This window comes from Scardinius erythrophthalmus (genome assembly GCF_964197995.2).
Source record: "Scardinius erythrophthalmus genome assembly, chromosome: 23".
NCBI classification, from domain to species: domain Eukaryota; kingdom Metazoa; phylum Chordata; class Actinopteri; order Cypriniformes; family Leuciscidae; genus Scardinius; species Scardinius erythrophthalmus.
Window position 1 is genome coordinate 26102851 of NC_138243.1, and position 11243 is coordinate 26114093.

At 36.4% G+C, this 11243-nt stretch overlaps 1 protein-coding gene across 1 annotated transcript; it reads left to right on the forward strand.

The window, feature by feature from the left end:
• Positions 1 to 1210: 1210 nt before the first annotated feature.
• LOC308683487 (uncharacterized protein) lies at positions 1211 to 9293 on the forward strand (the record flags this gene model as incomplete). Its single annotated transcript, XM_081353947.1, has 8 exons — positions 1211 to 1430; positions 1966 to 2129; positions 2622 to 2754; positions 2853 to 3158; positions 6232 to 6495; positions 7049 to 7212; positions 8773 to 8905; positions 9004 to 9293. The coding sequence occupies 8 exons, from the start codon at positions 1211 to 1213 to the stop codon at positions 9291 to 9293; spliced, it is 1674 nt and encodes a 557-aa protein (XP_081210073.1).
• Between the last annotated feature and the right edge of the window lie 1950 nt (positions 9294 to 11243).

Below are 11243 nucleotides of genomic sequence, written 5' to 3' on the forward strand. Positions count from 1 at the left end.
GGAAACAGAATGTTCCTCTGGAGACAGAAATGCCCTGGAGCAACACGTCTCCGGTTGTGAACTCGTGATGCTGTCTTTCAATTAAACTGAATTTAATGTTTTAAAAAATTGCTTACAACATTTGGAATTATATTCATATCCATCCATATTTTTTGGATAAAAAAAATCTTTGTTGCAAAATTTTCAGTCAGAAATGATTTTGACACAAATTTTCACGATGTTGAATGTTGGTTGCTTTAAATTAGAGTGTGTGTGTGTGTGTGTGTGTGTGTGTGTGTGTGTGTGTGTGTGTGTGTGTGTGTGTGTGTGTGAATTCTCTCCAATTAAAGTTTGAATATCATCATATTTTTGTCATGGTTTTTTCAGTCACATTTTACTTGAGAGAAGTTGTCACGTGTTTTATGTGTTGTACATTCTCTATGTTGGCAAAAAAAAAGGGGGGGGGGGCGTTGTTTTATAACAGTATTTAAATTAGTTGGAATAACTCATAATTGGCTATTTAATGCAGGTTCCCATGTGACAGTTGAGTTTACCATGTTAAATGACAACATGCTTCTGTCAATAATCCAGATGCATTGTGACAGTTTACCATATAGTATGACAACATGCTTATGTCAATAAATTAACTCAGCTTGTTTGTTTCCACGTTACACTGAATAAAATTTGGTGTAGGATTCACTTTGAAACTATGTTCACTCAGAAATCAAATTGCTAAGGTTCTCAAATAATTGCAACAAAACAGCAAGCAACACATTGAATTAAACAAGCCAATTTGAAGTCGAAAGCCTGAAATAGCATTTTTCTTCTTTCTCTCTTTCTTTCTTTTTACTGTGTATGTGCCTATAAACAGAGATTAACCTTCAGTAATTATAATAATAAACTATATAGAAATATTAATTGGATCTCCCCTTATTTTCTATCCCTGACTTCAGTTGAAATGTTGCTTCCTGCTTCCTCACAAATCTTTGCAAGTGTAAATGCATAAAAACACCTACACGTTTTATTCCCTTTTTGCAGACAGCAAGAAATGAAGTTGTGTAATCAGAAATGATGACACGAAGGTATTGCCCAGAAACATTCCCCATAGTGACTTCTGAAAAGGGGCAGGGCTCATAGCCTACTATAAAGGCAGATCTTCTGAGAACTAAGGCAACTTACTCTGAAACACTTTGATTGCACTGAAATTCAGCGTTTGACAGAAGAGAGAATCATGTCTTTTTTTAGATACCCTTTCACAGCTAGCAAGACTGTGAGGAACAGGGCGTTAATAGTGTCTGTGGAGAACTTCGATCCAGGTGTAGATCTGAGCAGGAGGAGCGGCGTGAAGAAAGACACTCAAAGGCTTCACAAAATCCTCACCAAACTCGGCTTCTCTGTGGCAATCAAAATAGACATTGAGGCAGAAGGGATCTATGAAGCATTTAAAGCAGGTAATGTAAGCCAGCATAATGTATTGATGTTTACTTTCTAATATGACTTCTTACACATTTTGATTCTTCTATTTATATAAATAAGTGAAATTGTTCCATATATATTGTGTGGACAAGTCAAAGGGTTTGTATGCCATTACGAATTTGACTGCAGATAATCAGACTTTTAATAGATAAACTAACTATCCATTCCAGATACTCATTAACTCTGTCCTCTTGAATGTCCTGTTGAATGACAATTTGATGTTGCTATCGTTTAAAAATGAATGAATGAATCATATGAGCAATACAACTACTAGTCAATGACTAAAAGTCACGCAGACTGGAATCTGAACATATATGATATGAGATTGAGATTGAGTCATTGTTAACCAGTCCTTAGCCTCGTAAACCATGACAGCATTTGAGTTTTGCCTGAAGATAACTAATCATTTTTCAATAGGAATAAATAAGCTAAAAAAAGAACGCATGCAGAATCTGTTCGTTTTATTTGGTAATACATCAATGATTTTTTAACTCTGTCCTCCATCCTCAGAGAGCGAGAAGACAGTCAAAGACTGTTTTATGGGCATCATATCCACTCACGGTGAGGAGGGTGTTGTGTTTGGTGCTGACGGACATGCCGTGAAACTGTCCGAGATCTACAGCTACTTCGGCGGCCCGTCAATGGCGGACAAGAGCAAACTCTTCCTGATCCAGGTACAATTCCTGAAAAACGTCCTCACTGGCAAACTCTTGTGACCTTTCATGTTCTCTGCATAAGAGTCTGTGCCTCAAGAGGGATGTGTTGATATTGCAAATCCTTTAACCATCTATACTGGCATTTTAGACAGAACATTTTTGCATTTTAATTGTACTAAACTTGGTGTCTTTTGTGACACTTGCTATGTGCACACACACAGATGCAAAACATGAAGATGATTCAAAAAGGTTAAATGGTCTTTAAAAAAAAATCACACTTTTGACAGTTCACGGTCAAAAATGACCACTATGAAATGAATGGGAAATACAAAAATAAAAAGCAATTTTGGGGGGTTTTCTCCCACAGCTGTTGAAATCTTATTTGCTTATGGCATGGCTACTCCAAATAAAAATATGTAGACATGAAATATTGATTTTGAGTTGGATATTCTCCTAAGGCTTGTGACTTGTTAGTTGAATGTTTACGATTCTCGTGTCTTTCTGCTGCAGGCTTGTCGAGGTCATGGGTTGGATGAAGGTGTGGAGGTGGAGACAGACTCTTCATCCTCAGAGGAAGAGGACGGCATGTCTGAGCTTTTTTCCATTCCTTTTGACACCGCAGTTATGTACGCCACACCACCAGGTACGGTTTATTAACTCCAAAACATTGTTTGCATAGATCATAAAGTCCCAAACGCTCCACTTCCTCACTCACGTTCATGTGTCTCTTTTGTTTTGAAGGTTACGCTGCGTTCATGCATCCTACAGGCGCAGTGTTGATTCAGACTCTCTGTGATCTGCTGGAAAACGAAGGAGGTCCAGATCTGGAAATCACAAAACTTCTGACTCGACTGAACTACCAGGTGGCCTACAACTTCCAAGCGAGAGGGCAAAAGTTGGGCGGCAAAAAGCAGATGCCGTGCTTCGTGACGCGCTTTACCAGAGAAGTGTTCCCGTTCAGCAGGACGGCAGCAGAAGATCTGAGCTTGACCTTTGCTGCCACAGAACTCATCGATGAACCCAGAAGGTCACGGAAGAGCTCCATCAGCTGAAGATCAAATGGGTTCACTACTGACTGTAAAAAAATGTGGAGGAACGGCTTCTTGTTATCTATATTATCTCATTGCATGAGATAACATAACTTTGCATAAAGTTGCATCGGCAGCAGGAAGTCAGCTGATGGGAAACGTGCAGGACGTGATCTACTGTATGTGTTCCTCTGAAGTCTTGAACTAGAACTTTTGCTACTACTTTTATTTATCTTTATTAAATTAGATTGTTAAAACAATCATATGAATATTCTGTTATTTATTTTGTGTTATATTAATCTTTAAAGTGTTTATCTATAATATGTGATATGCAAATAAAACCTACAATGATGGTGCTACAACATTTGAATGAAATATTGATTCTGGGAAACACTGAACGTGTTTGAAACAAATGTTACGCCCAGTTATGTCATAGTCATTCTTTATCGCTGCTATATTATTAACTGTACTTCAAGGTGTGAGCCGTTTATTGCACGCTCTGTACTTTCAAGTCATGTGAGGGGAGTTGACAGCCAATCCAGAAACACAGGATTTCAACACGGCCTGTTAGTCACAAACACTAATGCCATGTTCCATTTAAACATATGGAGTGATGACTATTATTTCTCTGTCATGTTAAACATTAAATGAACATATGGAATGCGAGTGTGTTATCTATGCTATTTATCTATGAGCATCTGAGACCGACAGAGGTGCATCATCATGTGTCGTAGGACTTGAAGGATCAGAACACACTGTTCCAAAAGTGCTTTATCAAGAGAAACAGACATCAATGATAAGAAGCAATCCATACTTATCCACAGAAGCGTACTTACAGTTTATAAATTAGGTCTATATATTATTATTATAATAATTTAGAAATAAGAATTAAATGAATTACTCCTCAAATCTTCATAAAGTAATGACTTTTATGGGTTTTGAAGCATAAATACAAAGGCCAAGGCTGCGTCCGAAATCGCGCACTCTGTTGAGTGTGTACACTTTTTGACTAAGTACTTACTTTGCGAGTTCTAACAAAAAGTATGTTCTAGTATGAATGTGTGTAGCATGAATGTAATCCGGATGTACTACATTTGCCATGTTGTCATCGTCTTGTGACTTCCCAGCAGCAGCCCCACAACAGTTCAGGACACACAAGCCAGGCCACACGTCTCAGGCCGGAAGAGAAGGGGCGGAGAATGATCTCTGCTGGGAATATCGCAGAGAGAATGTGTTTCTTTCATTACGTGGTTAACAATTTATTTATATATTAAGTTAGGTGTTCATTTTTCTACATACAGATTATGTGCATGTATTTCACATTTTATTTGACCAAATACAGTAACAAATGTATTGCTCATGGTTATTTCATGTTAGTTAACACATTAACTAATGTTAACAAATGAAACCTTATAATTGCATGGATTTCATGCTGTTGTTGCAATTGATAGTTAAAGTTTTCTCTATATTTCTGTCTTAAAGCATGACTTTCCAAATATAAGGAGATGGTGGCCACTAATGCTCTAATTTAGGAGTTTTCTCTGTGAAAGGTATCTCTTCATGTTCCTCAAGCTTACACACCCTATCCCAATACTAAAACCACCAAAACACACTACCAACAAGCTTTAACAAAGTAGACGTGAAGAACAAGCCACATCCAGCAGCAGCAGCAGCGAGGTTTTCATCATACAAGTTATATTATAATGAAATATATATAAATATTATATAAAATATTAAAATGTAATCATTCTTTGGCATTTTCTAAAGAAGGAATTCCCAATAATCAGATACACGAAATTGGCTGTGAAATGGATACATTCCAACAGACATTTTCAGGAGCTTATATATTCCCATAGACAGTATGTATATTCCTCAAAATGGAAGAGGAGGACGAGGAAATGACCCTCCAAAATCCCAGGAACAGCTGGAAGTTTCCAAAGATCCTTTTACGTTTTGTTTCCATTTAGGGAAGACATGGAGTCTTTTTTAAGTATTAAACAATGGGACTGAAAAGTAAAGTTTTAAGTTTAAAGAGTGTTAACTTTATACATTTCCTTTTTATTTGTATTATTATAGTTACAATTATATTTCTGTTTAATTTTTAAATTATAATTTTAGTTCTATTATTTGTTGTTGAAATGTCTACACTTTAAAATTTATTAATGCATTAAACATGAACTATCAATGAACTAGATTAATAAATGCTTTAGAGGTTTCGCTCAGTGTTAGTTCGTGTTAAAGTGATAGTTCCCTCGAAAATTGTGTCATAATTTTCTAACCCTCAAGTTCTGACTAAACCTGTATGCGTGTCATTGTTCTGTTGGTTACAAAAGAAGATTTTTTTGAAGAACGTTGGTTATCAAACCGTTTCTGGTCTTCACTGACTTCCATAGTATTTTATTTTGTTCCACTTCATACCATATATGGTTCGCTTTCACGTGTGGCCTGGGTTGCGTGTCCTGAAACGTATGTGGTGATGCAGATATATCTCTACGTGACAACGCCGTTTAGATGCTACTTCTGCAGCAGTCTTAAACAACGATTTACATTTAAGCCTTTGGGATGGGAGCACATCTTTATTTGCGCTGGATATGAACACAGTAGACAGGCAGCATCATTACTATTGATGTACTTTCCACTGGAGTTTTGTATTTCAGCAGGTATGAACATGAACATAGCTAATAAAAATATAAGAAAGGGTAATTTGCAGAAAACAGGGTGATATGCTTTTCTGTTTACTTTGTTTTACTATTCTAGTTTCAGTATTCTTATGGTTCAACTTAATGTGTAAAGCAAGTAAAAACATTTTATGTAATTATATACTATACATTAGGAATATTATTTCAATTTGAGTTATCAACAAACCATTGCTGGTAAATTGGAAGATAAATACAAGCACCTGTGAAGGTAGTAAATCATCTTTTTATGAGCTAAAGCTTCTGATTAGTCTGGAAGTGCCAGTGTTGCGTAGATCAATCTCATGACACTGTTAAAGCCTGGAGGAAACGCTCCATATATGGCCTGATAGACTGCAAATAGCAGGACTCACCTGTTTTATAATGTCGAGACAGACTATCCTTATTCTCACACAGTTTTTGACTGCATTACACCTCAGCGTTTGACAGAAGAGAGAATCATGTCTCTTTGTAGATATCATTTTACACCGAACAAGAGGATGAAGAACAGGGCGTTAATAGTGTCTGTGGAGAACTTCAATCCAGGTGTAGATCTGAGCAGGAGGAGCGGCGTGAAGAAAGACACTCAAAGGCTTCACAAAATCCTATTCAAACTCGGCTTCTCTGTGGAAATCAAAATAGACAGTGGAGCAAAAGAGATCTATGAAGCATTTAAAGCAGGTACTGATACTATTTAGTCTAATCATTTATAAAATTATTTTTTTCATGTTTCAAATCTGCTGTGCTTGCTTATGTGAAAACACATTACATAAGGTAATTTATTGGTGCCAAAGTCCATGTTTGTTAATAATAGGCTGCTGCCCTCAATTATCAGCAAGCACAGATTGGCACAAACTCGGTTTAAACTTGTACATTTTTGTTGAAATACAATTTGATTTTAATACAAAAAAGATTGGGTTTTGGGGGGGTTGAATGACAATTTGACGTTGCTATCGTTTAAAAATGAATGAATGAATCATATGAGCAATACAACTACTAGTCAATGACTAAAAGTCACGCAGACTGGAATCTGAACATATATGATATGATATGAGATTGAGTCATTGTTAATCAGTCCTTAGCCTCGTAAACCATGACAGCATTTGAGTTTTGCTTGAAGATAACTAATCATTTTTCAATAGGGATAAATAAGCTAAAAAAAAGAACATGCAGAATCTGTTCGTTTTATTTGGTTATACATCAATGGTTTTTTAACTCTGTCCTCCATCCTCAGAGAGCAAGAAGACGGTCAAAGACTGTTTTATGGGCATCATATCCACTCACGGTGAGGAGGGTGTTGTGTTTGGTGCTGACGGACGTGCCGTGAAACTGTCCGAGATCTACAGCTACTTCGGAGGCCCGTCAATGGCGGACAAGAGCAAACTCTTCCTGATCCAGGTACAATTCCTGAAAAACGTCCTCACTGGCAAACTCTTGTGACATTTCATGTTCTTGCATAAGAGCCTGTGTTATAAGTATCGGTGACTGTTGCCATTACATTGCAGCTTTGAATTCTTTCGCTTGAATTCTTTTGAAATCTATACGTTTTGTTTTTAGCATGTTGAAAAATTGTAAAAAAAATAAATAAAATTATAGAGAGCCCTACACGTGACATACGGGACAAACATACATACATAGCCTATATATATAGATTGTGGCCATGGATTAAGAATTCATTCCCTCGTTTTACTAAATCATAATAATTTTTTCCCTTGTTTTAGGCCACGATTTACTAAAACGAGGGAAGAAATTCTTAATTGCGTCCTCATGATTTAACTAAAACAAGGGAATGAATTCTTAAACGAATAGTTCACCCAAAAATGAAAATGATCCCATAATTTACTCACCCTCAAGCCATCCTATGTGTATATGTCATTTTTGAAGCTCCAAAAAGCACATCCATTAGGGATGAACCGATATTACATTTTGTCCAATACCGATAACCGATAATTCTTTATATTTGAAAGCCGATAACCAATATATTGGTTGATAAATCTAAATCCAAATTCTTACATAATGTTTGAGAGCCTGATTACAAAAGCAAAAGTCTCACCATGAAAAGCCATGTCCCAAGCATTCAATTATAATATTCTCATAATTAGATGTAGCCTATATGAGACAGACTTGCACTGCATGTTGCACTTAACTGTATTTTCCTTTTTGAAGTGTTTCCAATCATATTTCAAACAGTTCAAAACCATCATGGAGAACAGTGTGCATCTGAAGTATCTCAGCTGAAGGAAATTTATCGACTTTAATATATTGCCCAAATTTTCTTATAGGGCCGATAACTATAAACATAAAAAATGAACATATATCGGCTGATACCGATATGGTAGCCGATATAGCATCCATCAAAAAAATGTATCCATAAGACTCCAGTGGGTTAATAAATGCGTTCTGACGCGAAGCAATAGGTTTTTGTAAGAAAAATATCCATATTTAAAAACTTTATAATCTATAATCACTGGCTTCTGGCAACCGTTGTATGCGCGTTCACAAGAGAGGTGGAACAGTGACCTCTGACCCGACGCTTTAACGCTTCAAAAACTATTTAATGCCATTATAAAGCGAGGAAGAGCCAGGATATTTTTTAATATAACTCAAATTGTGTTCGGCTTAAAAAAGAAAATCCTAGGATGGCTTAAATATGAGTACATTATGGGATAAGTTTTTTCTTAAATTATTCCTATATTCCAAATCATGATTCGGAAAGGCTAAAAAGTCTTTAAAAAAGTCACACTTACTGTTCATGCCCAAATGGACCATAGGGAATTAATTGGAAGTACGAAAATATAGAGCAATTTTTAGGGGTTTTCTCCCACAGCTGTTGAAATCTTACGAATATTTGCACACACAAAAATATAGTCATGAAATATTGATTTTGAGTTGGATATTCTCCTAAGGCTTGTGACTTGTTAGTTGAATGTTTGCGATTCTCGTGTCTTTCTGCTGCAGGCTTGTCGAGGTCATGGGTTGGATGAAGGTGTGGAGGTGGAGACAGACTCTTCATCCTCAGAGGAAGAGGACGGCATGTCTGAGCTTTTTTCCATTCCTTTTGACACCGCAGTTATGTACGCCACACCACCAGGTACGGTTTATTAACTCCAAAACATTGTTTGCATAGATCATAAAGCCCCAAACGCTTCACTTCCTCACTCACGTTCATGTGTCTCTTTTGTTTTGAAGGTTACGCTGCGTTCATGCATCCTACAGGCGCAGTGTTGATTCAGACTCTCTGTGATCTGCTGGAAAACGAAGGAGGTCCAGATCTGGAAATCACAAAACTTCTGACTCGACTGAACTACCAGGTGGCCTACAACTTCCAAGCGAGAGGGCAAAAGTTGGGCGGCAAAAAGCAGATGCCGTGCTTCGTGACGCGCTTTACCAGAGAAGTGTTCCCGTTCAGCAGGACGGCAGCAGAAGATCTGAGCTTGACCTTTGCTGCCACAGAACTCATCGATGAACCCAGAAGGTAACGGAAGAGCTCCATCAGCTGAAGATCATTTAACAGAGACTGACTGTAAAAAAATCTGATGGGAAGACTACTACTTTACTGTATCTCAGATAATCCTTTATATAACATCTCTCAAAGTATCTGAAAGGAGTCTGATAATGAAGCCAGCGACGTCATATCACGTAAAGTTTCATCTCCAGAAGGAAGTGAGCGGGTCGGGAAAGTTCCCAGATGTGACCTGCTTTCTTAGTGCTCCATTTGGGTCATAAGGTTTTGCTACCTCCATATATATATATATATATCTTCTATTTATTATGTATATACACTACCGTTTGAAAATTTGGGGATTTTTAAAAGTTTTTGAAAGAAGTGTCTCATGCTCACCAAGACTGCATTTATTTTATCAAAAATACAGTAATCTTGTGAAATATTATTACAATCTAAAATTTCTATTTTCTTTTTAAAAATGTTTTCAAATATAATTGATTCCTGTGATGAGAAGCTGAATTTTCAGCATCATTGTCTTCAGTGTCACATGATCTTTCAGAAATCATTCTAATATGCTGATTTGCTGCTCAATAAAGATTTCTTCTTATTATTAATGTGTCCTGCTTAATATTTTTGTGGAAACGGTGATACATTTTTTCAGGATTCTAGAAAGGTTAAAAGAACAGCTTTGAAACAGAAATCTTTTTGTAGCATTATAAATGTCCTTACTTATCACAAGCAAAGAGTAATTAAAGTGTAATTATTATTGAAAAAGTTTTTCTAGTGTTAAACATGCATAAAAATCTGTATGCTAATAAAATTAATTTATTTGTTAAATATGGCAAAATATGGAAGTGCAAATACTTAGACATAATTGACCTGAATAATAATAATATCAAGCAATTTTGTTTGGTTCTAAAAACATCAGTTATATTTCAACAGCCATTTTCTAGAATTGCTGAAAACGAATGTGAATGTGATCATTTTGATCGTACGCTGTCTGTGTTCAAAATAAAACTGAAACAAATGTTCAGATGTCTGTGACTCAGAATAAGCAATCGTGGTCACACGTTATTTGCCCCTGCTATATTTACTGTAAGGTGTGTACAGGATATTGCACATGAATAAATTTAAAGAGACAGCAGATCCAGGCATGCAGGATTTCATCAGTGCACACGCCTGTTGATCAAGAATACTGATGTCAGGATCCATCTGAAAATAGTTCACTCAAAAACTGCAGCGTTGAGGGTTTTTTTTTTTAATGCTCATTTGAATGAACACAGATAATCAGGTTTTATGCTTCAGGAGATAACTTCTTTTTTTTATTATTATGATTATTGCAACAAAAGTCAATATAGCCTATATTATGGCTTAATTTTTTATTTTAAATGTATACAATATAAACCTGAACTGACTGGTGTAGGTGCCATTGTGACAATTTACGGTTAGCCTACAACACGCTCACAAAAAGTAATCGTAACCGTTTTGTTTTTTTGGGCAACAAGCCAACAACGATGGAAATGTTCAACAGCTTCCATACAGGTTTCCATACAGAAACCGAAATTCACAAAACAAACTTACCGTGACCATGGGGACGGTGTTGGTGTTGTGTAATATTCAGTTCCTGTGAAAAATTCATCCAGTGGGTGGAGTAGGCCTATAAATGAATATTCATGAGATTCCCGTATTGTGGGCGTGACCTTGAAACAACGCGAAAAATGAATGGAACTGAAAATATTAGTGCACTCTCTTCAAATCGCGAAAAGGTAATTAAGTTTCAATGTTAAACGAACTGAAACAGTTCATATGAATAGTTTGTTTTATAAGATAAATCGTCTAAGCTGTTTTGCCTGATTGATTGCAGGCGTTCAGATAAATAGGTAAAGGACACTGCAGAGCAAACAATGAGCCAATAACATATGCTTGTCTAGGCTAATACGGTTTATTATTAATAATTTATGCCCTAATAAAATGTTTTAAAGCT